Genomic DNA, 23,803 nt, shown 5'->3' with positions numbered 1-23,803 from the left:
TCTATTTATGTGACTTACTATGATTATTACTGACTTTAATTATTTATTTCAATTTTTTTTAAATAAAATGTCCCCTAAATCAAACATGGAGAGGACAAGAACCTACACTATATATATACAAAAGTATGTGGACACCCCTTGAATAAGTGGATCAAATTAGTGAATTCGGGGATTTTAGCCACACCCGTTGCTGAAATGTGTCTTAAATCGAGCACACCGCCATGCAATCTCTATAGACAAACATTGGCAGTAGAATGGTCCATACTGAAGAGCTCAGTGACTTTCAACGTGGCACCTATAGGATACCACCTTTCCAACAAGTCAGTTTGTCAAAGTTCTGCCCTGCTAAAGCTGCCCTTATCAACTGTAAGTGCTGTTATTGTGAAGTGGAAATGTCTAGAAGCAACAACGGCTCATCCGCGAAATGGTAGACCACACAATCTCACAGAACATATCCCCAAATGCTAAAGCGCGTAGTTATGTTGTAACACTTACTACTGAGTTCCAAACTGCCTCTGAAAGCAACGTCAGCAGAATAACTGTTCGTCGGAGCTTCATGAAATGGGTTTCCATGGCCGAGCAGCCACACACAAGCATAAGATCACCATGCACAATACCAAGCGTCTGCTAGAGTGGTGTAAAGCTAGCCGCCATTGGACTCTGGTGCTGTGGAAACGTGTTCTCTAGAGTTATGAATCAAGCTTCACCATCTGGCAGTCTGATGGACGAATCTGGGTTTGGCGGATGCCAGGAGAACGCTACCTGCCCCAATGCAGTGACAACTGTAAATGTTGGTGGAGGAGGAATAATGTTCTGGGGCTATTTTTCATGGTTTGGGCTAGGACCGTTAGTTCCAGTGAAGGGAAATGTTAACACTACAGCATACAATGACATTCTAGATGATTCTGTCCTTCCAACTTTGTGGCAACAGTTTTGGGGAAGGTCATTTCCTGTTTCAGCATGTCAATGCCCTCGTGCACAAAGCGAGGTCCGTACAGAAATGGTTTGTCGAGATCGGTGTGGAAGAACTTGACTGGCCTGCTCAGAGCCCTGACCTCAACTCCATCGAACACCTTTGGGATGAATTGGAACAAATGGTCTGTTCTATATCTTCAATAAAATGAAATATATACTACTGTGACATTAAAATGTTTAATGGTATTTTTCATCAGTTTTATATGAAATGTAATTACCATAACGCTAAGTCATTACCATCACGGTACATATTTTTGAGGCTAAGGTGTATTCAATTACAATTGATATTGATGATTTTTCCCATATGTGAACCTTAAATCCTTGTTCTTAAGATAATTTCTAAAGTAATGTTAAATATTAAGCTGTTGATGTGGTAAATACATGTTTATGAGTATCATCAAGGCATATATGGACATTTAGACATAACAATGATGTGAATGCATATAATTAAGAAAACTTCCAAATAGTAAAAAAAAAAAAGTGCAAAAATACAATTCATGTGAAATGTTACATAAAATACCTTAGACACAATTTCTGTAATTTCCTTTTCAACTAAAATAGCACATTTTATGATGTGGTGGTAATGACATTTCCCCTCTGGTATTTGGGGAAGCCGATAAAAAATCTTTATATTCTTAAATAGTATGGTCTCAGCCACTATAAGATCTTGTTTCCATACAGAGTGAAGAAAATATTCAGATAAATAAAAAGCAGTTTCAAGAGGTTTCATTTTTCAAAACATTTAACATCCAAAAGTGCCTGTATTTGCAAAATCAACCATAAATAGCTGCATGCAGCCTACTCCCTGTCACACCCTGATTGGTTTCACCTGTCTTTGTGATTGTTTCCACCCCCTCCAGGTGTCACCCATCTTCCCCATTATCCCCTGTGTATTTATACCAGGGGGTAATACCATATTTATAAAAGCCTACCAGCGTTTTTCCTTCTGTTCCTGTCTCTTGATTGTTCCTGTTTTCCCGGTGTTGACCTTTTCTAACTGCCCTGACCCTGTGCCTGCCGTCCTGTACCTTTGGCCCAACTATCTGGACTACTGACCTCTGCCTACCCTGAGCCTGCCTGCCGTCCTGTACCTTTGCCCCACCTATCTGGATTACTGACCCTGCCTGCCCTTGACCTGTCGTTTGCCTGCCCCTGTTGGATTAATAAACTGTTGTTACTTTGACATTGTCTGCATCTGGGTCTTACCTGAAACGTGATAGTACAAACTGGCCATGACTGACCCAGCAGACCCGGGCCAGCTGCGCAACGCCATCTCCTCTCAAGGAGCCACCATCGGTAGGCACGAGGAATTGCTTCAGGGCTTATGGAGGGGGTCCAAACGTTGGATGAACGCCATGACCGGGTGTTGGACATTTTGTTAGAACAATTCCGTGGGTTGTCTGGGAGGCAGTCTACCACAGTGGTAACCCCACAGCCCATCAGTAACTCAGCTGTTAGCAGTGCCGTCTCATCAGTCACTTCACCTTCTCAGGAGACCCGCTTACCTCCCCTGGAACACTTCAATGGAGAGCCGAGCACCTGTCGGGCGATTCTAGCTCAGTGTGCCCTCATCTTTGAGCTTCAGCCCTCCTCCTTCCCCTCGGATTGCTCCAAGATAACCTACCTCATCACGCTGATGTCCGGCAGGGCTCTCACCTGGGCTACTGTTGTATGGGAACAACAGCGGCCATATGCATTAGTCTGGAGGGTTTCGTGGGAGAGGTGAAGGTTTTTGATGCCCCGTTCTCCGGGAGAAAAGCTGCCCGGAAGCTAATCCAGCTTCGGCAGGACTCCCGCAGTGTGGAAGACTATGCGGTGGATTTCCGCACGTTGGCAGCGGAGAGTGCTTGGAACCAGGAAGCGTTGTTCGTTGTGTTCCTGCACGGCGTCTCGGAGGAGGTTAAGGACGAGCTTGCAGCTCGGAGGTTACCTACGGATCTCGATTCCCTCATTGTGTTGACCATCCGTATCGATCGGCGATTACGGGAACGACGGAGGGAGAGGAAATTTGATGTCGCTCGCACGTCAAGGGATTCCACCTTGCCTCCGAGTCATCCCAGAAGTCCCCGACGGTCCCGTTGCCAAGAGAACCCGAGGCTTCCTGACCTCCTCCGAGAGTCGCAAAAGACGGCCGAGTCACCGCTTCCCGGGCCTATGCAACTAGGCAGAGCTGGGCTGTTGCCAGCGGAACGGCAATACTGGATCAACATGAAGAGTTGTCTATATTGCGGTACTCCTGGTCATTTTGTGTCCTCTTATCCTTTAAAAGATCAGGCTTACCGGTAGGATTGAGTACTCTGGTGGGCAATATGGAGAACTTTTCTGCTTCCCTTGCTCACACCCCTTTTCATGCCATTCTGCTGTGGGGAAACCAGTCTAAATCTCTCTGGGTTCTCATTGACTCTGGGGCCATTGAGAGCTTTTTGGATGCTACCCTGGCTTCCGAGCTGAACATCCCCATTCAGCCCCTCTCCATTCCCATGGATGTTAGAGCGCTGGACGGGCGCTCTATAGGCCGGGTCACTCATATTACCACTCCCATCAACCTACTGGTGTCAGGGAATCACAGCGAGACTATTCAATTTCTGCTCATCAAGTCTCCTCGGACTCCCATGGTTCTTGGATTCTCCTGGCTCCAGCGACACAATCCCCTCATCAAGTGGTCTACGGGTGCTATCATGGGCTGGAGTCCGCTCTGCCACACCCATTGTCTGAAATCAGTGCAACCTTCCCTGGGATGTCTTCCTGGGGGCTCGAAAGGTGCCCCGGACTGCTCTGATATCCCTGCGGAGTACCAGGACCTCGGGAGGTGTTCAGCAAGGCCCGGGCCACTTCGCTTCTGCCACACCGACCCTATGACTGCGGGATTGACCTTCTCCCAAACACCACGCCGCCCCGGGACGTCTGTACTCTCTGTCGGGACCGGAGACCAAGGCTATGGAGACCTACATTGGGAACTCCCTAGCTGCAGGATTTATCCATCCCTCTTCCTCTCCCGCCGGTGCAGGGTTCTTTTTCGTGAAGAAAAAGTACAAGACCCTGCGCCCGTGCATTGACTACCGGGGACTCAATCACATTACTGTTAAGAACCGTTACCCGCTACCACTCATTTCCTCGGCCTTCGGGCCCGCTCCAGGGGGCCACTGTATTTTCCAAGCTGGATTTCCGGAACGCCTAACACCTGGTGCAGATACGAGAGGGGGACAAGTGGAAGACCACCTTCAACATGGCCATCGGCCACTACGAGTATCTGGTCATGCCTTTTGGCCTCACCAACTCCCCTGCTGTGTTCCAGGCTCTGATAAATTATGTTCTCTGCGACATGTTGAACCGGTTCATCTTCGACTACATTGTTGACATCCTTGTTTTCTCCCACTCCCCCCAAGAACACGTGCTCCTCGTCCGGCAGGTTCTTCAACGCCTTCTGGAGAATCAGCTGTTTGTGAAGGCGGAGAAGTGCAGGTTCCATTGTTCCACCATTCCCTTTCTGGGTTACATCATCTCTGCTGGGAGTGTCCAGATGGATCCCGGGAAAGTGAGAGTGGTGGTGGATTGGCCTCAGCCTACGTCCAGGGTGCAGCTACAACGTTTCCTGGGGTTTGCCAACTTTTATCGGCACTTTATCTGGGGATACAGCACCCTGACTTCCCCCCTGTTTGCACTCACCTCTACAAAGGTTCGGTTCACGTGGTCCTCTGCTGCTGACCGGGCGTTCCGGGACTTCAAACACCGCTTCACCACTGCTCCCATCTTGGTTCATCCTGACCCTTCCCGTCAGTTTGTGGTGGAGGACGATGCTTGGGATGTCAGAGTGGGGGCTGTGTGGTCCCAATGTTCTTCCCTGGACCTTAAGCTGCATCCCTGCACCTTCTTCTCCCACCACCTCAACGCCACGGAGAGGAACTACGATGTAGGGAATCGGGAGCTTCTCGCGGTGAAGATGGTGTTGGAGGATGGAGGCACTGGCTGGAAGGGGCGGAACATCCGTTCATTGTGTGGACCGACCACAAAAATCTGGAGTATCTGTGCACCGCCAAGCACCTCAACTCCATGTAAGCAAGATGGGCCCTGCTGTTTACCCGGCTCAACTTTTCCCTCTCTTCCGGCTGGGATCCAAGAACGTCAAATCGGATGCCCTGTCTCATCGCTATAGCCACACGGTTACCACCCCGGAGCCAGAGACCATCCTTCCCACCTCGTGTCTGGTGACGGCACTCAGTTGGGGTACAGGGAAACAGATCCGGGAGGCGCAGAGGTCACAGCCAAACCCTGGGGGGGCCCGGAGTGGGCCCATTCCTCCAGGCTTTCCTGCCACCCGGCTCCCGTCAGACCCTGGCCACATTTTTCACAGTCTGCACGGTCTGTGCTCAGAACAAGTCTCCTCGGCAAGCTCCGGCTGGTCTTTTTCAACCACTGCCTGTCCCTCACCGTCCCTAGTACCACATTTCCCTGGATTTTGTCACGGGTCTCCCCCGTCTGAGGGCAACACTGCCGTCCTGACTGCGGTCGACCAGTTTTCCAAAGCCACCCACTTCATTCCTCTCCCCAAACTACGCTCGGCCAAGGAGACGGCCCAGCTCATGTTGCAGCACGTCTTCCGGATCCATGGACTACCCATGGACTACCCAGTTCTCGTCCCGATTCTGGAAGGCGTTCTGCACCCTCATTGGGTCGTCGGCCAGCCTGCCTCTGGGTTCCACCCCTTGTCCAACGGCCAGTTGGAGCGAGCCAACCAGGACCTCGAGACTACTCTACGCTGCCTGGTCTCCGCCAACCCCACCACCTGGAGCCAGCAGCTTGTGTGGGTGGAATACGCCCGCAACACCCCTTCCCTGCTCTGCCACGGGCCTATTTCCAGTTGAGTGTTCCCTGGGGTATCAGGTCCCGCTCTTCCCCGAGCAGGAAGAGGAGGTCGGCATACCTTCTGCCCAGATGTTTGTCCGCCGCTGTCGTTGTACCTGGAGGAGAGCCCGGGTCGGCCCACAAGTCCTCAACTGGAAGCATCATTAAATAGTACCTGCAAAACACCAGTCTCAACGTCAACAGGGAAGAGGCGACTCCGGGATGCTGGCCTTCTAGGCAGAGTTCCTCTGTTCAGTGTTTGTGTTCTTTTGCCCATCTTAATATTTTATTTTTATTGGCCAGTCTGAGATATGGCTTTTTCTTTGCAACTCTGCCTAGAAGGCCAGCATCCCGGAGTCGCTTCTTCACTGTTGACATTGAGACTGGTGTTTTGCAGGTACTATTTAATTAAGCTGCCAGTTGAGGGACTTGTGAGGCGTCTGTTTCTCAAACTAGACACTCTAATGTACTTGTCCTCTTGCTCAGTTGTGCACCGGAGCCTCCCACTCCTCTTTCTATTCTGGTTAGAGCCAGTTTGCGCTGTTCTGTGAAAGGAGTAGTACACAGTATTGTACGAGATCTTCAGTTTCTTGGCAATTTCTTGCATGGAATAGCCTTCATTTCTCAGAACAAGAATTGACTGATGAGTTTCAGAAGAAAGGTCTTTGTTTCTGGCCATTTTGAGCCTGTAATTGAACCCACAAATGCTGATGCTACAGATAGTCAACTTGTCTAAAGAAGGCCAGTTGTATTGCTTCTTTAAGCAGGACAACAGTTTTCAGCTGTGCTAGCATAATTGCAAAAGGGTTTTCTAATGATCAATTAGCCTTTTAAAATTATTAACTTGGATCAGCTAACACAACGTGCCGTTGGTACACAGGAGTGATGGTTGCCGATAATGGGCCTCTGTACGCCTATGTCGATATTCCATTAAAAATCAGCCGTTTCCAGCTACAATAGTTATGTACAACATTAACAATGTCTACACTGTATTTCTGATCAATTTGATGTTATTTTAATGGACAAAAAATGATTTGCTTTTCTTTCAAAAACAAGGACATTTCTAAGTGACCCCAAACCTTTGAACGGTAGTGTATATCATTGAGTTGTCATGATGTTGGCCTGTTGGGGGAGGTTTATGACCCCCATAAATACCTTTCCCCTTTTTCCTCTCTTTACTCTACTGATGTGACTATTGAAAATCCCTTTGTTAACATAGAGTCTGGTAACATCAAAAGGTGGGAAACAGAACCATATTTCGGTAATCCAACCAGTTGAATATATGCGTGGGTACTTAATGAATAATGTCAGATCAGTTGGCGTCTGAGACATTATTACTGGTGATAGGACGACATAAACTGTATCTTGGAAAGTCTACACATTCTAGTTATCAGATTCACATGGAATTGTTGTGCAAGTTAAATGTTTAAATATGAAACTATTTGTGAAAAGATTAAATGTAATTTTAGCATCTAAAGGAGAGAATTGGTTGTCATAGAGTAAACTCTGCTCACTCAGAGGCCCCACCCAAGTGAACAGACATTGGTTGTAAACTATGAAACACGCCCTTCTCTTCATCACTATATAAACCCGTTGATGAAAATCCAACTTCCTGTTCCAAGGACATGAGGACTTGTGGTCCCTGCGTTAAAAGGACAAGATCACCTACAGAACTAAGCCAACGTCAGCGTGAGCAAGAACCTAACGAAATTAGCATTGAATCTCAACGTGAAGGTGACGATCTACACGCCGGAAGGAGGAATTTCGACTATACCAGCCAGAATATAGCATGAGCATATAGCATGGCAACGTGGTATGAACTTTGAACTCTTATTCACTAAAGAAGTGATACCTCCTAGCCGATTGAGTTAGCCGCAGCAACTGTAAACGTGGGCTAGGAGAGGACGGACAAAAGATCCATTCTACCACGCTCCAGTTCACCAGTAGAAATTCTTCAGAGGACAAGAGATCCATGCTGGACAACCCGGCCTTCTATCTACGATCAATCTACCAAAGCGCAGCTCAGAGTAAATATTTATCGCATTTTCCTTTTCCAAATGGGCGGTTATTTAGAATGCATAAGATACTGTATTTACGATAGCATAGCTGCCTATGGCCCGATAGAGACACAAAATCTCTTTGTTCCTCAGTCTTCCCGCTCTTTCATTCAAAATCCAACCCCCTTTCTTTGTGTAACCAGCCGTCATATCTGTTCCGTCCACTAGGGACGTTTTCCTTCATGACATAATTTGTAATCAATGTATGATCCATTCTGTGTAGATGTAATTCTGTGTGATTTATGTAGGTATTTAGTAAATAAATAAATAAACCAAATTTTGTATTGCTGATTCAACCTGTTAGCTAGGGTTCGTGAAGATAATCAAGAATTTACAACTTTCAGATAAGACTGAATAAGGTGATGATTAAATATTGACTGCTATTGAGGTAAAATATTACCAGGTCTTTAAGAGTTTTTTCGGAAGATATCTGCTCTATAAACATTCTTTCGTGGTGCCCCGACTTTCTAGCTAATTACATTTACATGATTAGCTTAATTTCAAACAACGGCATTAGCATGAGAAGAACTTACCAGTCCAAAACAATCTTTAGGAATCTCGGACGGTACGAAAGAGAGGTTGAACAGACTAGTAATAGGGGTTGCAACAATGGCTGCGGATAATTTTAGAAAGAGAGGGTCCAGATTGTCTAGCCTAGCTGATTTGTACGGATCCAGGTTTTGCATTTGAGTCATGGTCGCTAACTGAGTCGTCTTCCAAAAGCATATGTTTCACTTTCACGATCAATTTCCTCTATAATTTTGTCTAAATTCGTATATCTAGTCTTAGATTTAGCTTTCCCTGACTTATTCGCCATGATGTTCGATATATAAACAGCTGAAGATGCTCGTTACCGAAATAGTGCTGTGCGTAACAAGCTTGGTTCCTTCCAGTATGAATCTTCAATGGCGATAGACCGTCTTTACGCCGGAGTTTACTACATGGGTTGGTCTTCCAACAGAGAACCATTACATATTGCCGTTTACCTCTGCTCATTGGCTATCTACCCAGCTAGACTTCAAGACGATCAGTGGTCATTGGGTTAAAATACAGTCAATCAACGAAACAGCGGTCATATAATTGGTGCACAATGAGGTCATTACTTGTTGTCTTCCAATCGGTTTCTTTCGGACAATACGTTCCGCGAAATGACCCATCAAGTTTGGTTGTGTTACAAACAAACAGTTGATTGCAATGAAACCAAACATGACTGGATAAAGTCACGTTTAGTCTGTGTATTTACGTCGAATGTTTCGTCGAAAATTGAATGACACGGAATTCAACGAGATAAGCGTTCACAAAATGTTTCGTGTTAGGCTATAAAAATGGATTTAACCGAACAAAAGACCATTCATTGTGTAACAATGAGCCTTGGGATTGCAAACAGAGCAAGATCTTCAAAGGTAAACGATTTATTTCATTGCAATTTGTGATTTTGTTACGCCTGTGCTGGTTGAAATAGTATTTTGGTATGGGGCTCTGTGCTCAGATAATCGCATCGTATTCTTTCGCAGTAAATCCTTTTTTAAATCTGACAACGCAGTTGGATTAGCAAGATTCTAGGCTTATGAACCATGTGAGACACTTGTTTTTTCAGGAATGTTTAATATGACTATTTATGTGGCGATCACCGTATGTTGTCGAATTTAAACCCGCTACCGGGATCCGTAGCTGAGAGAAGTTAAGTGATATGACATGCTATTCTATAAAATCATTTCTCTGTAATTAATATTACCTGATTAAGGGGCTCTTTTCCAAGTTTAAAATGATAAACATTCAACATTGGCCAAGCTGTCAATGAAGCATGATTTGTGCCGCGCTCACAACAACTGTTAACTCGGAACTGCGAAAACTTGACTTCAGTGAGTTCAAGACAACTGGGAAGTTTGGAATAAACGAGCTATGACTAGGAAAATACGTTTTGAACGGTCCTCCAACTCGGAATTGTAAATTCGGCTACTTTCTAGAGCTACGACCTGAAGATCAATGACATTATTTTGATTGTTGATGTTTTGATTGTTTTGAAAGCATCATAAATCCAGAGAATGCCAGACTTTGATGACAAAATTTGCCCACGAAGGACAGCCAAGCCACCTTCCTGTTCAAGTGAGCACAGCACAACAAGGTGAGTCCAAAAATGTATTGTATGCTGCTGCATAAATTATGTAATATGCCAGGGAGATATGAATACTGTAGCTAAGAAAGTAATACTAAGTGTATGTTGTGTAGTAATCTGTTAGTAGCCCATGTGCCTCACCCTAATAATTTGGTCTATTTACCCCTCTTAATTTCATCTACTGTTCTGACTTGGTGGTGCTCATGTAGCCTATAACCTGTTTTTGAGAAATGTAATCATCGAATATTGTAAGAGCTTCATTGTCTGCTTATATGACCCCATTTTTTTATGCTATGGTTCTGACTCGGTGTACAGGGAGAACACTGTAAGAAAGGCCCATGTTCTGAATTCTGTCGCTGTATATTTCAAAAGTGCTAAACAAATGATTATATTGACTATTGACTATATATTATATTCACAATACAAAGTTATATTGACTATTAGCTCGCTCATTAATGTCTTAATAAAAATTACGGATTGCCTCTTATCCGCTTGTCGTGCACTTATGCAATAGTTTGTACATCTCAAATGTCATTAGAAACCACATTTGTTTAAGCAAGTCAGCCATATCAGCTATGTTTTTTTTAAGGCAATAAATGAGGCTGAATTAACTGTTTCGCTGCCAGACAAAGCTCCACTGATAGCCAGGTGTAGCAGTTGTAAGATGTTGGGACAGCTTTATGTAGGCCGTTTGTGGGCACCATTTGTAACCGTTATAGTGCAAATAATGTATTGTTTAGTGTTGTGTAGTTTTCTGGCATGCATCCCACCATTTTTTTTTGCCCCACCAAGATTACATGCTAAAATTGCCACTGGTCATGCTGATAGCAGTCAGGATTTTTCGTTTTTTAAATGTATTTTAAATTTCACCTTTATTTAACCAGGTAGGCCAGTTGAGAACAAGTTCTCATTTACAACTGCGACCTGGCCAAGATAAAGCAAAGCAGTGTGACAAAAACAACAACACAGAGTTACACATAAACAGACGTACAGTCAATAACACAAAAGAAAAGAAAAATAGAAAGATCTATGTACAGTGTGTGCAAATGTAGAAGAGTAGGGAGGTAGGCAATAAATAGGCATAGAGGCAAAGATAATTACAATTTAGCATGAATACTGGAGTGATATATGTGCAAATGATGATGTGCAAGTAGAGATACTGGGGTGCAAGAGGGTAAGTAATAATATGTGGATGAGGTAGTCGGGTGTGCTATTTACAGATTGGCTGTGTACAGGTACAGTGTTAGGTAAGCAGCTCTGACAGCTGATGCTTAAAGTTAGAGAGGGAGATATGACTCCAGCTTCAGAGATGTTTGCAATTCGTTCCAGTCGTTGGCAGCAGAGAACTGGAAGGAAAGGAGGCCAAAGTAAGTGTTGGTTTTGGGGATGACCAGTGCAATATACCTGCTGGAGCACGTGCTACGGGTGGGTGTTGTTATGGTGACCAGTGAGCTGAGATAAGGCGGAGCTTTACCTAGCAAAGACTTATAGATGACCTGGAGCCAGTGGGTCTGGCGACGAATATGTAGTGAGGGCCAGCCGACGAGAGCATACAGGTCGCAGTGGTGGGTGGTATATTGGGCTTTGGTGACAAAACGGATGGCACTGTGATAGACTACATCCAGTTTGCTGAGTAGAGTGTTGGAGGCTATTTTGTAAATGACATCGCTGAATTCGAGGATCGGTAGGATAGTCAGTTTTACGAGGGTATGTTTGGCAGCGTGAGTGAAGGAGGCATTGTTGCGAAATAGGAAGCCGATTCTAGATTTAATTTTGGATTGGAGATGCTTAATATGAGTCTGGAATGAGAGTTTACAGTCTAGCCAGACACCTGGGTATTTGTAGTTGTAGTGATGCTAGTCGGGCGGGCGGGTGCATGCAGCGATCCGTTGAAGAGCATGCATTTTGTTTTACTAGCGTTTGAGAGCAGTTGGAGGCCACGGAAGGAGTGTTGTATGTCATTGAAGCTCGTTTGGAGGTTTGTTAACACAGTGTCCAAAGAAAGGCCAGATGTATACAGAATGGTGTCGTCTGCGTAGAGGTGGATCAAGGAATCACCAGCAGCAAGAGCGACATCATTGATATATACAGAGAAAAGAGTCGGCCCGAGACTTGAACCCTGTCGAACCCCATAGAGACTGCCAGAGGTCCGGACAACAGGCCCTCCGATTTGACACACTGAACTCTATCTGAGAAGTAGTTGGTGAACCAGGCAAGGAAGTCATTTGAGAAACCAAGGCTGTTCAGTCTGCCGATAAGAATACGGTGATTGACAGAGTCGAAAGCCTTGGCCAGGTCGATGAAGACGGATGCACAGTACTGTCTTTTATTGGTGGCTGTTATGATATCATTTAGTACCTTGAGTGTGGCTGAGGTGCACCCGTGACCAGCTCAGAAACCGGATTGCACTGCGGAGAAGGTACGGTGGGATTCGAAATGGTCAGTGATCTGTTTGTTAACTTGACTTTCGAAGACCTTAGAAAGTGTTTTCGTCTAGAGTGTCACCCCCTTTGAAGAGGGGGATGACCGCGGCAGCTTTCCAATCTTTAGGAATCTCGGACGGTACGAAAGAGAGGTTGAACAGGCTAGTAATAGGGGTTGCAACAATGGCTGCGGATAATTTTAGAGAGGGTCCAGATTGTCTAGCCTAGCTGATTTGTACGGATCCAGGTTTTGCAGCTCTTTCAGAACATCTGCTATCTGGATTTGGGTGAAGGAGAAGCTGGGGAGGCTTGGGGAAGTAGCTGCGGGGAGGGCGGAGCTGTTGAACGGGGTTGGGTTAGCCAGGATGAAAGCATGGCCAGCCGTAGAGCAGACACATGCACATTTGTGGCCTGCTGGAGGTCATTTTGCAGGGCTCGGGCAGTGCTCCTCCTTGCACAAAGGCAGAGGTAGCGGTCCTGCTGCTGGGTTGTTGCCCTCCTACGGCCTCCTCCACGTCTCCTGATGTACTGGCCTGTCTCCTGGTAGCGCCTCCATGCTCTGGACACTACGCTGACAGACACAGCAAACCTTTTTGCCACAGCTCGCATTGATGTGCCATCCTGGATGAACTGCACTACCCGTGGGTAGGTTGTAGACTCCGTCTCATGCTACCACCAGAGTGAAAGCACCGCCAGCATTCAAAAGTGACCAAAACATCAGCCAGGAAGCATAGGAACTGAGAAGTGGTCTGTGGTCACCACCTGCAGAACCATTCCTTTATTGGGGGTGTCTTGCTAATTGCCTATAATTTCCACCTTTTGTCTATTCCATTTGCACAACAGCATGTGAAATTTATTGTCAATCAGTGTTGCTTCCTAAGTGGACAGTTTGATTTCACAGAAGTGTGATTGACTTGGAGTTACATTGTGTTGTTTAAGTGTTCCCTTTATTTTTTTGAGCAGTGTATATACATTATTACACTAATTGAGTTTAAGGGTCTATACATGGCCAATTCCCCCTGAAATAACCAAATTAAATGTTTTAGTCAAAATCACTGATTTAAGCATATGTAAAGGCTAATGGTCATGGTAAAATCATCTGTAAGATCATCTTGATAAAGTATACCCATAACCCAAATGAACTTCAATCTACTGAAAAAAATAATCTGGTATGATTAAATATATACATTAACATAGAGCCACTGTATTGTCCTCCAAAAGTATGTGGACACCCCTTCAAATGAGTGGATTCAGCTATTCCTGCCACACCCGTTGCTGACAGGTGTATAAAATGGAGCACACAGCCATGCAATCGCCATAGACAAACATTGGCAGTAGAATCGCCTTACTGAAGAGCTCAATGACTTTCAACGTGGCACCATCATAGGATGCCACCTTTCTAACAAATCAGTTCTTCAAATTTCTGCCCTGCTAGAGCTGTCCCGGTCAACTGTAAGTGCTGTTATTGTGAAGTGGAAACGTCTAGGAGCAACAACGGATCAGCCGCAAAGTGGTAAGCCACACAAGCTCACAGAACAGGACCGCGTAGCATGTAAAAATTCTGTCCTCGGTTGCAGCACTCACTAGAGTTCAAAACTGCCTCTGGGAGCAACGTCTGGCACAATAACTGTTCATTGGGAGATTCTTGAAATGGGTTTCCATGGCCAAGCAACCGCACAAGCATACCTGGAGTGGTATAAAGCTTGCCGCCATTGGACTTTGGAAACACGTTTTCTGGAGTGATGAATCACGCTTCATCATCAGTTTGAAGGCCCTTTCCTGTTTCAGCATGTCAAAGCACATGTGCACAAAGCGAGATCCATACAGAAATGGTTTGTTGAGATCGGTGTGGAAGAACCTGACTAGCATGCAGAGCCCTGACCTCAACCCCATCTTACACCTTTGGGATGAATTGGAATGCCGACTGCGAGCCAGGCCTAATGGAAGCAAATCACCGCAGCAATGTTCCAACATCTAATGGAAAGCTTTCCCAGAAGAGTGGAGGTTGTTATAGCAGCAAAGTGGGGAGGACCAACTCCATATTATTGCAATGAGATGTTCGACGAGCAGGTGTCCACATACTTTTGGTCACGTTTGTAGCTTTTCTCATTGGAAAACACACATTAGTCACCTGGCTACAATTCACTTGTATTTCCAGGAACAAATAACGTATCAACTATGTTATTTTGTTCAACATGGTCAGACGTAATCAAACACTTTTTCATGAAAGCGACATGAACAGATTAGGAGAAATAGAATTTCACACTATTGGACATTGCATCAAAACTTTTACATGGATCATAAGGTTTCATTTATTATCACCTGGTAAGACATTAGGTCTATTTACAAGAGGAAAAAACGACTTATTCCACCTTTACGGTAGATATTCTTTAATTTACATGAGCTATACAGTTCAAGATCCACGTAAAAATAGCAACAACTATAAATATTGGCGGTTGGTGTGATTACAACAACTTCCTCAAAAGAACAATGACGCAATTAGGATAATGACTGTTTCAGTTTGTTTGTTTTGAATGGACAGAGGGCTTTGTTGTGACTTAAAATCACATGTGAAATACAGTTGAAAGGCTTTAGATCTCGTCAACGAAGGGCGTCTTGATGAGGTTTCCACTGGAAGCCATGGACTTCTTGCCCGACACAAACTTATTTGCAGCCTGAGAGAACAAGGAAAAAGCATTACATTTGACATTTAGTAGACATTCTTATCCACAGCGACTTACATTTTTCATACTTTTTCCCCTGTACTGGTCCCCTGTGGGAATCGAACCCAGAACCCTGGCATTGCAAGCACCATGCTCTATCAACTGAGCCACACGGGACCCTCTAAGCAGAAAAACTAACAAACAAGGAAAACACTCCTAATGTACTGTACAAGTCAAGAGTGAGCTGCAGCAAAGACTAATATAGAAATATATTAACTTCCACTTGAATTTTAACTTAGTCATGCATTGATGTCAATTGAAGACTAAGTGAAAATTCAACTTAAGTGGAAGATAATATTCGCCCCAAAGTGAATATACTTACGTTGGCGACATCAGTTGCGGAGACGGAGTCGATCTTCTGTGCGATGGCCTCGGGGGAGTGGTAGACCCCTCCAGACAGAGCCTGTAAACCCATGGCGTCTAACAAACCCTCGGAGCTCTCCAACGACATCAGGTACTCAGCCTTCAGCTGGGTCCTACAAAAACAGATACACCTTAAGTCAACATCTTCAAAGTCCCTTCCATTGCAATACTTTTCTTGATTTTATCTACTCAAATTCTATATTCAAGTTTCAAAGTCTGTGTGTGTGTTAGCTTACTTGGCGCGGGTCAGGTCAGCTTCTGAGACTCCTCCTGTAACAGCCTTCACCTGGCTAATAGCTGCCTTGATCACCTGGATAGGAGGACAGGGATAGGTCAATCAATGGGAGGTCAAAGTTCATCTTCATTATGATCTTTCCTCATCCTAAATTAATGATCTTACATTCCATTCTATGTAAAAGCAACTATCCCTCACAGGGTGCATAGGACTAATTAGTAACGGCTTCAAAAAGACATCATACTCACGTCACCAGCTGCTGCAGACTGGGAGATGGTGTAGACTCCAAACAGGCCAGAGTCAGAGTAGTTGGAATTGAAAGCAGAGGCCTAAAAGGAGGTGACACCAGAGAATGACTGCATGACAGAAATCTATTCTGCACAAAACTCTTCTACCCAAAGATTCCTCCACATACTGCATTCCCCTCTTGTAGAATGCCCAGCTATAAAAACACAATCTGATCTGCTGATTATGTCACTCACGTCGAAGGGGTCTGCAGTAGCCTTAGCGACGCCCTGGAAGAGTTTGGACGTGGGGTTGGAGCCTCTCTTGACATGTGGCCCCGCCCCCAGTACGTGCTGTAGTACAGAGAAGGCCATAGCCTCGTCTGTGCCCACCGCAGCCCCCTCAGACACCACCACAGAGTGCACCAGGCTGGACCCGTTCTGCACACGCACCTCGCCTAGAGAGAAAAAAGAAAGGGAGAGAGAAAGACGCAGGGATAGAAAGAGAGAAGCAGGGAGAAACCTCATTAGAATTCAGGGAATATCCCAGGAAAATTACATTTAATGCATGGGGAGACAACCCTCTTCTAGCAGATAGTGGTCATCTCAGCCCCTCTGGAATAAGGGTCTTACCACCGCGGTACTGAGCCTTTGTCCCAGCGGTGCCCATCCCACTACGGATGTTGAGGAACTGCTCTCCCACCTGCGTCAGAACATTGTGGTCCACACCTGAACAGATAGAATGTATATGAGAACACAATATCCTTTTCAAAATGATCTTAACACACATGGCCATCAAGTCATTTGATTAATTTTTTAAAATTAGAAATACACATTAAACACTTACCAAGCCCAACCAGAGCCATTCTTGCACTTGTGAAATTGTTCTGGATAAAATTGTGCATCTGGAGAGAAACAGAGGGTTAATGAAAAATTCAAGCGTAGTGCTGCACTTCCTGAAGTAGTACAACCCTGCATGTTCATCTGGAGAGGAAGATGAACACCCATAGCATTAGCCCAAACTAATTAATAGTGCTGTACAGTAGAACATGCTAGGGCCGGGATGTTGAGTGTCTTACATGGTCAGCATTGACCTGGCCAACCATGTAGTCTGGGCAGTAGAGGGAGTTGGACAGAGCGTTCTTGTAAGCAGCTCCATGTACACCCTCAATCACACCTGAGGAACAGATCCACAATATGCTTCAGCCGCAGTGTGATGGTGACAATTTGCAATCTTTTAACATGTAGCATTATACTATTATCCAGAGATGTTAACAGAAAGCACATTCAAATAATCAAACTGAAACAACCACTGTGTGTGTGTTCTCACCCATCTGGGGGGTCTGTGCGGCTAGGGCCTTGTCCATCTTGACCCTGGGGGTGAGGTCCGACACCTCCCACGGCCTAAACTCTGGGGCTGTGGTCACATTGATCAGATACTCCATCACCGTGTCACTGCATTAGACAACACAGAAATTAGAATGACAGCAATTTATTTGGTATTTTATATTGCGATACTGGTATTGTCACAGCCCTACTATGCATACACAAACATAGATCTGAATATGGTGAATAAATTGCTGTCATTCTTTGTGTATGCATAGTAGGGCTGTGACAATACCAGTATCGCAATATAAAAGACCAAAAACACTTTTTGGTCTTTCAAAAAACCTGCTGTATGTAAAATATTGTGTGATATAGCTGGGAAAATAAATAAATGTGACTCTGGATGACAACAATGATATTTGTTTCCAACATTAGTCTGTTTTCATAAAGAAGTTAAATCCACCTTGTGTTTTGTTTCCCTGCCACAACACCAAGGAGTATCATGATACTGGTATGGTCCCAGCCATAATACAGAGGTACGCTTTAAGCAAGCATCACTTACATGTGGTCTCTGAGACAGTCAACAGAGTAGATCATGTTCTCTCTGGATGACGTCACACTGCATAGAAAACACAAAGATAAACACTATGTCATCCATGACAGTGGTACAGTCAGTCAGACAATATGTTAAGTATCCCAAACAATAGAAAATAAAGATATGTCTAGTTGTCTTTCGGCTCTTGTGAGGATGTAAACACTCATTCACAGGCTCTGAAGACTACTGACCCTAGACTGCCTCCCACTGCCTCCACACCACGACAGATCCTGAAGGCTGAAGCACCTTTGGTAGTCTAGAAAAGAGCAGCAGAGATTGGGATTAACCACATCACTAGTTCCTACACAGTATTGAATACGTTGAAGCTCCTGTCTACATCATGTTGATGAACCAGAACCAGGCATACCAGGTTGGCAGCCAGACGGAGCAGGTGGGTGACTCCCTGGTTCTCTGGGGACTCATAGCGACAGCCAGCCTTCACAAACACACCGATCCTGGAAGCTGGGAAATAGTTGTCCAACGAGGCTATCATCAGACCGCTGGGCAGTTTGGTCACCTGCAAGAGAAATATCAGTTAGCATCACACCTTGATGGTGTGTTTTATGCATTTAAGATGTCAGAAAATGTTAACAGAGCAGTGTAGTATAACATATTTTAGCTTTAACTTCTGTTATAGGATGTCCACATACAAGGCAACAAATGGGTGGGAAGCAAAGCATCAAATCCCAAACACCTTTTTACTTCAACTATTATAAATGTAATCAGCATGAAATTTGACTGGGAGTTTGTAACACTACAGAGATATTCTATGTGGAATAATATCTCAAAGGAACAAAGGTCTATGTAAACACACAGGAGATAGAGCTGGGCAGAGGACACAATCTCCACCCCCTAAATCACCACATACATGGACGTCCTGGTATGAATGGGCAGCCCCTGTGGAGACCTTGATGCCTGACAGAGGCTGAGTCAAGGGCTGCTCTGTTCGGGTGGCCGCATAGAAGCGTCTCTGTGTGAGGAGAGAGACATGTCAACACCCACTGACCTGCACCTCCTGCGGCTGAAACTTTACGTGCTCCGCGGAGACATCCAATTTATGGGCAGCCTGGGCTGCGTAAAGCCTTGTCTGTAATGCAGAAAATATACAAGGTGACTTCATATCCTACTAGGGTGTTATGGTGGGTCTGGACTCTGGATAGAGAGAACCTATGAGATTATTAAGAATCATAGACAGAGAACGATGGTTGAATACTGGCTGGACAGACGTGGAAGGATCTTATGGGGGCACACCGGCATAATAATATTAAAATGTTGTAATGTCTAATAAAAAGGCACAATCCGTAGGTTCTGTTTCCATTCAACGGTGCAGCCCTGCCACTCATTTGTTTTGGTTTTGGAGGACTGAGGAGGAGGGTCATGGCAAGTGCTAAATCAAAGAATAGAACTATGCACCATGTTGGAGCAGGATGAAGCTTGAGTAAGGATAAACTTGGCTGTAAGATTATAACATTATGTCCTGATGAATTGACCCAAGACAGTGCGTGACAGCTATTTGCATTATAGTGCAAGGTCGAGGGCATATGACCATCGTCTATGAAGTACATTTGACTTTAAATGGAGAATCAAAAGGCTTGTCGACACATCCAACGGCCGTTATCCTCTGCATGATCTGATCTTTTGATTGGTCAGACCGATAAACGAAATTGACAACACTTTGACAGCGGGGAAAGAGTAACGTTAGATGCCTTCTTCTTCTTCTAATATAGAACCACAACGTTTAACCCACTGCCAAACGTTGAGGCTGGGTTCATCCATCATCAGCAGGCCATGTATCTAACTGGTCGTGCTAATGTTAGCTGGCGACCTCGCTAGCATGCTAGCTAGTGCCATCATCACACACAGCTTGTAGAGCAGGCACCTTTCTCGCCAAATAAGCCATACAATCTCTTAGTACTATCGGAAACCAAAAACCGTCTCCTGAATAGTCAACTATTCAGACTTTTGAAAATGTTAAAGGAGTTCTTACCGACAGCTTACTTATTCCCCGAATCCCCTTCATCTCCCCTCTATCCTTCAGCCAGGACGATTAAATATGGCCGACCTAGGAAGTCCTACCCAGAGTCCCTAGCGCGCCACATGTTTCCTCGATTTTTTTTGTGTGCACCTTTAAAAATATACTAAACAACTCTTTATCTGTTCTGCAAGGTTTTCCCCATTTCGTGAAAATACACAACACGCATATTTAATTACATTGAAAATAACTGTGGCTACTGGCTGCGGAAACAAAACCAAAGCAAAAAGAAGAACATGGGCGGAATAATTTGAGCTCAAACAACGCACTTCCTGTTCAGTTTAGCGAGCAGAGCCGTCGTATACGAATGCGTTCCACACTCAATCTCACACGCGTGTTGTTACCGCTGTGCTATTATTGTTACAAAGTAGTTGCGTGTAGAAGTTCCTCGAGCTTTTGAGAACACAAACGGTCGTATCAACAGAAATAATTATTTTGGGATTTCCCGAAACCTCAATCGCAGGCGATATAGTCCTCCGTGAAGCGTTCGCCGAGAGGACAAATATCAGAAATAAACAAAAGTAACGTTAATCATGGTGAGTGTTTGAATAAACTGCTTCGGTTAGCATTGCTAGCTAACTAACGGTAGCTGGATACCGGTAGTATCGTAGCTAGTTAATTGATAAGGATAGCGTCGTTTCGTTCTCTGCCAGTCAGTTTCCACATCTAAATGTTTTGTGTTTATTTTCAGACTGAAGCCGAGGTGAATCCCAAGGCCTACCCCCTGGCCGACGCCACACTGTCCAAAACCATCCTGGACCTCGTTCAGCAAGCCTCCAACTACAAACAGTTGAGGAAAGGGGCCAATGAAGGTAAGGGAATCTGACACAATGAGTAATACCAAATTGGTAATATATCGATAATAAATGTACCCTATCCTTTCTGTGAGAAGCATTACACTAGCTTCCAGACACCTGGCTCTATGGTACACAGTACACGAAAATATGTATATGTTACGTTTAGTATGGTTATGTAAGACCCGTTACTTAAGGCAACATTTGAAAGGAGGGTGGCTGGGTGGGCACAACGTGAAAGTCCAGCTTGTTCTACCTTACGTTATTTTGAGTTTTACATTGTTATTGATTACTGCATACTTGGGTTTAGAACTTTCATGAAAGGCATGCCACTGTACTTGTGCATGTGACATTTGAAACTTGAAACAACCCAAAGGTTGTGCGTTTGAATTGCATCGCTGACAACTTTAGGTATTTTGTAGCTACTTGGCAACTACTTACTACCATTTTAGCTACTTTGCAACTACTTAACATGATGGCTAACCCCAACCTAGCCCTTGATCATGACTCTAGGGGAGAGTTTTGTTAATAGCCGTGACGCTCAGGTCTGAACATTAACACGCATCGCTTGTGGGATTGTTTTGGAAGCATAAGGACCTTATCTTTCATATTGGCTGAAAAATAAAATGATAAATTAATGCACACCTTTTTATAGGGTTAGAGTTCCCACTCTGCCATATTTCAACTGTATTTATTTTATTTAACCTTTTAACTAGGCAAGTCAGTTAAGAACAAATTCTTATTTAAATTGACGGCCTAGGAACAGTGGGTTAACTGCCTTGTTCAGGGGCAGAACGACATAGTTTTACCTTGTCAGCTCGGGGATTCGATCTAGCAACATTTTGGTTACTGTCCCAACGCTCTAACCACTAGGCTACCTGCCGCCACTAGGCTACCTGCCGCCACTAGGCTACCTGCCGCCACTAGGCTACCTGCCGCAGCACTTGTTTACGGAAAACAGACAGCACCTAGTCGACTACCTATGCTAATTAGCTATCTGTGTCTCCGAACACCTGTGTAAATGGAAGATGGACAACTTTTTTTGGGGGGGGACAACACAAACATGTCACTGAAAAATACTGTCGGCTGCAACTGTTAAAACGGTGTACAGTAATTATGTATTTAGCGTTTGTGAAATGATTTTGGTGTGATAAGAAAGAGGGATGTATATTTCTAGAACCGTACAGTAATTGAGAACAGATTCACGTTTGGAGTATTTGGCTGTTTTGGCTTCCAGAACCAATTCGCCCTTTAAACTGAAAATGTAAGATCCTTGGATTAAAAGCTTCCGCATGCTTCGGTTCGGCTGGCACCGAGGCGAACTCAGGTATGTGAACCCGAGTGTTCTTGCATATCTTCAACTTTCACTTAAACTGAGTGACAATGGTACTGTTCGTCCATCTTGAGATGTCTTAGCCAGTATACTCTTCCTCAAAATGGAATTAAACTCAAATCTTTCATTCATTTTGACATTTTTTGCAGAGATCTTGGTCATGTAATTTTACATCAAACTAAGGTGTTTGGTGCAGTATTCCTCAAGCTAGACTTGTTTAAATGCAAATTTTATATTGCTTAATAACAGCACTTCATTGACGAATCCCTACTGTTGACCAATCACCGACAACTGGGTATAGAATTCCAAACTTCTTGCTGGAAGCCTAAACAAACAAATGTTACGAAATATTGTCATATGCACAAACTGTTATGAGCTGTTTCAGATGGGAAGGCCTTAAGGATTACCGTGCTCTCCTTTAGTCCAATACTGGGTTAACTCTAACCAAACTCCTAGCCTTAACCATAACATTTACCCGTAGCCTGGCTAACGTTAGCCACAACTAATATGAATTTGTAACATATGCATTGCAAATTCGTAATATATCGTATTAAATGGATGGACATCCACAAATTTAATACATACCTTACCAATGTAACATATCAAACTAATTTAAGTGTCCCAGATTTTTGTTTTGTCTACCCCTGAATCCAGGTTGGTACAGGAGGTTGTGTGCTTGGCCTCAGACCACTGATTAGATGTTTCAAATCCTGCTCCGATTATGACCGTAATCACTACACGTTATCTATGGGGGTCTCATTCTGCACTATAATCTATCAGACATGTCATTGATCCTTGAATCTTGTCTACCCTCTTCCAGCCACCAAGACATTGAACCGTGGTATCGCTGAGTTCATTGTGATGGCTGCTGATGCTGAGCCACTGGAGATCATCCTCCACCTGCCACTGCTCTGCGAGGACAAGAATGTCCCCTACGTGTTTGTGCGATCCAAGCAGGCCCTGGGGCGCGCCTGTGGGGTCTCCCGCCCAGTCATCGCTACCTCGGTCACCATCAAGGAGGGTTCTCAGCTGAAGCCCCAGATCCAGTCTACCCAGATGGCCATTGAGAGACTGCTGGTCTGATCTGGTTACTTCTCTGCTCTGGATAGTCTGAGAGACTATATCAGGGAGATGGATTATGTTTTGTCTACATGTATCTATTTTACTTTTGTCAGGGACATGCAAAGAAAATTATTAATGTGATAAAACAAACATGAGTTTCTTTTGCTTAATGTGTTCTTCCATTGTGTCAGACTAGTACAGTATAATACTGTTGTATGCAAGAGAATGGTTGAGAGTCTGAGATGGAGGGATGAACCAACTAGAGGATACTTTGTTTTAGGGGGCCCTCAAACTGTCTTGGCAGAATATAAATGTGCCCATTGAAGTCCTGTAGAGCGTTTTTACGCAGCCATTTGATGTCTTGAACGCAGCCTCGAAGCAGGAATCAGTTTACAGTGAGATTATCACCGACGTGAGAGTCCAAATTCTAAATGTAAACTGTCTGCACCCTTGTTGACCAAATGTTTTGGCCACCGTGGCTGAGCCACTCATTATTATACAGCACAGCGGTTTAAGGATTGTTACGTTGCTTTGAAGTAGCATGGGAAGTTTTCCAAATGGGACAGTGCATAAGTGATCCAGTCCGTTTGTAGTAAGGTCCTGTTAAAATAACATTCCTGATGCAGAGTGCATGCAAACACTTTTTGTTCTAACTTTGGAATGTTTGGGTGGGTTAGAGACCCACTGGTGTTGTAGCTATGTA

General features: G+C 44.5%; 2 protein-coding genes across 3 annotated transcripts; one reads left to right on the top strand and one right to left on the bottom strand.

The window, feature by feature from the left end:
• Nucleotides 1–14,700: 14,700 nt before the first annotated feature.
• On the bottom strand, nucleotides 14,701–20,011 carry LOC139571370 (cytochrome b-c1 complex subunit 2, mitochondrial-like). 2 transcript variants are annotated; one of them, XM_071394180.1, is made up of 14 exons: nucleotides 19,867–20,011; nucleotides 18,886–18,966; nucleotides 18,247–18,396; nucleotides 18,071–18,135; nucleotides 17,847–17,903; nucleotides 17,289–17,413; nucleotides 17,038–17,135; nucleotides 16,806–16,863; nucleotides 16,592–16,687; nucleotides 16,217–16,416; nucleotides 15,983–16,063; nucleotides 15,736–15,809; nucleotides 15,459–15,612; nucleotides 14,701–15,088 (listed from the first exon to the last, which is right to left on the bottom strand). In XM_071394180.1, exons 1-14 carry the CDS (start codon nucleotides 19,897–19,899, stop codon nucleotides 15,005–15,007), a joined length of 1,356 nt encoding a protein of 451 aa, XP_071250281.1. In that variant the 5' UTR covers nucleotides 19,900–20,011; the 3' UTR covers nucleotides 14,701–15,004. The 2 variants fall into 2 exon arrangements, with proteins under 2 accessions (XP_071250281.1, XP_071250280.1); XM_071394179.1 differs by lacking the exon at nucleotides 18,886–18,966 and adding an exon at nucleotides 18,748–18,849 and having other exon boundaries at nucleotides 19,867–19,996.
• Nucleotides 19,954–23,260, top strand: LOC139571372 (NHP2-like protein 1). The gene is made up of 3 exons (XM_071394182.1): nucleotides 19,954–20,447; nucleotides 20,603–20,723; nucleotides 22,859–23,260. Exons 1-3 carry the CDS (start codon nucleotides 20,445–20,447, stop codon nucleotides 23,119–23,121), a joined length of 387 nt encoding a protein of 128 aa, XP_071250283.1. The 5' UTR covers nucleotides 19,954–20,444; the 3' UTR covers nucleotides 23,122–23,260.
• The last annotated feature ends 543 nt before the right edge of the window (nucleotides 23,261–23,803 follow it).

This window comes from Salvelinus alpinus, chromosome 3, assembly GCF_045679555.1.
Source record: "Salvelinus alpinus chromosome 3, SLU_Salpinus.1, whole genome shotgun sequence".
Lineage (NCBI taxonomy): Eukaryota > Metazoa > Chordata > Actinopteri > Salmoniformes > Salmonidae > Salvelinus > Salvelinus alpinus.
The sequence above is the reverse complement of the archived record's forward strand: the minus strand, read 5'-3'. Positions and strand labels throughout refer to the sequence as shown.

Bases quoted from the DNA above. Each gene is read 5' to 3' on its own strand.
- LOC139571370 (XM_071394179.1), bottom strand. From the start codon at position 19,899: ATGAAGGGGATTCGGGGAATAAGTAAGCTGTCG. The intron at 18,850-19,866 runs GTAAGAACTCCT...CTCCTCACACAG, and splicing joins GGGGAATAAGTAAGCTGTCG to AGACGCTTCTATGCGGCCAC. The intron at 18,136-18,246 runs GTATGCCTGGTT...GCTCTTTTCTAG, and splicing joins TCCGTCTGGCTGCCAACCTG to ACTACCAAAGGTGCTTCAGC.
- LOC139571372 (XM_071394182.1), top strand. The intron at 20,724-22,858 runs GTAAGGGAATCT...ACCCTCTTCCAG, and splicing joins GAGGAAAGGGGCCAATGAAG to CCACCAAGACATTGAACCGT.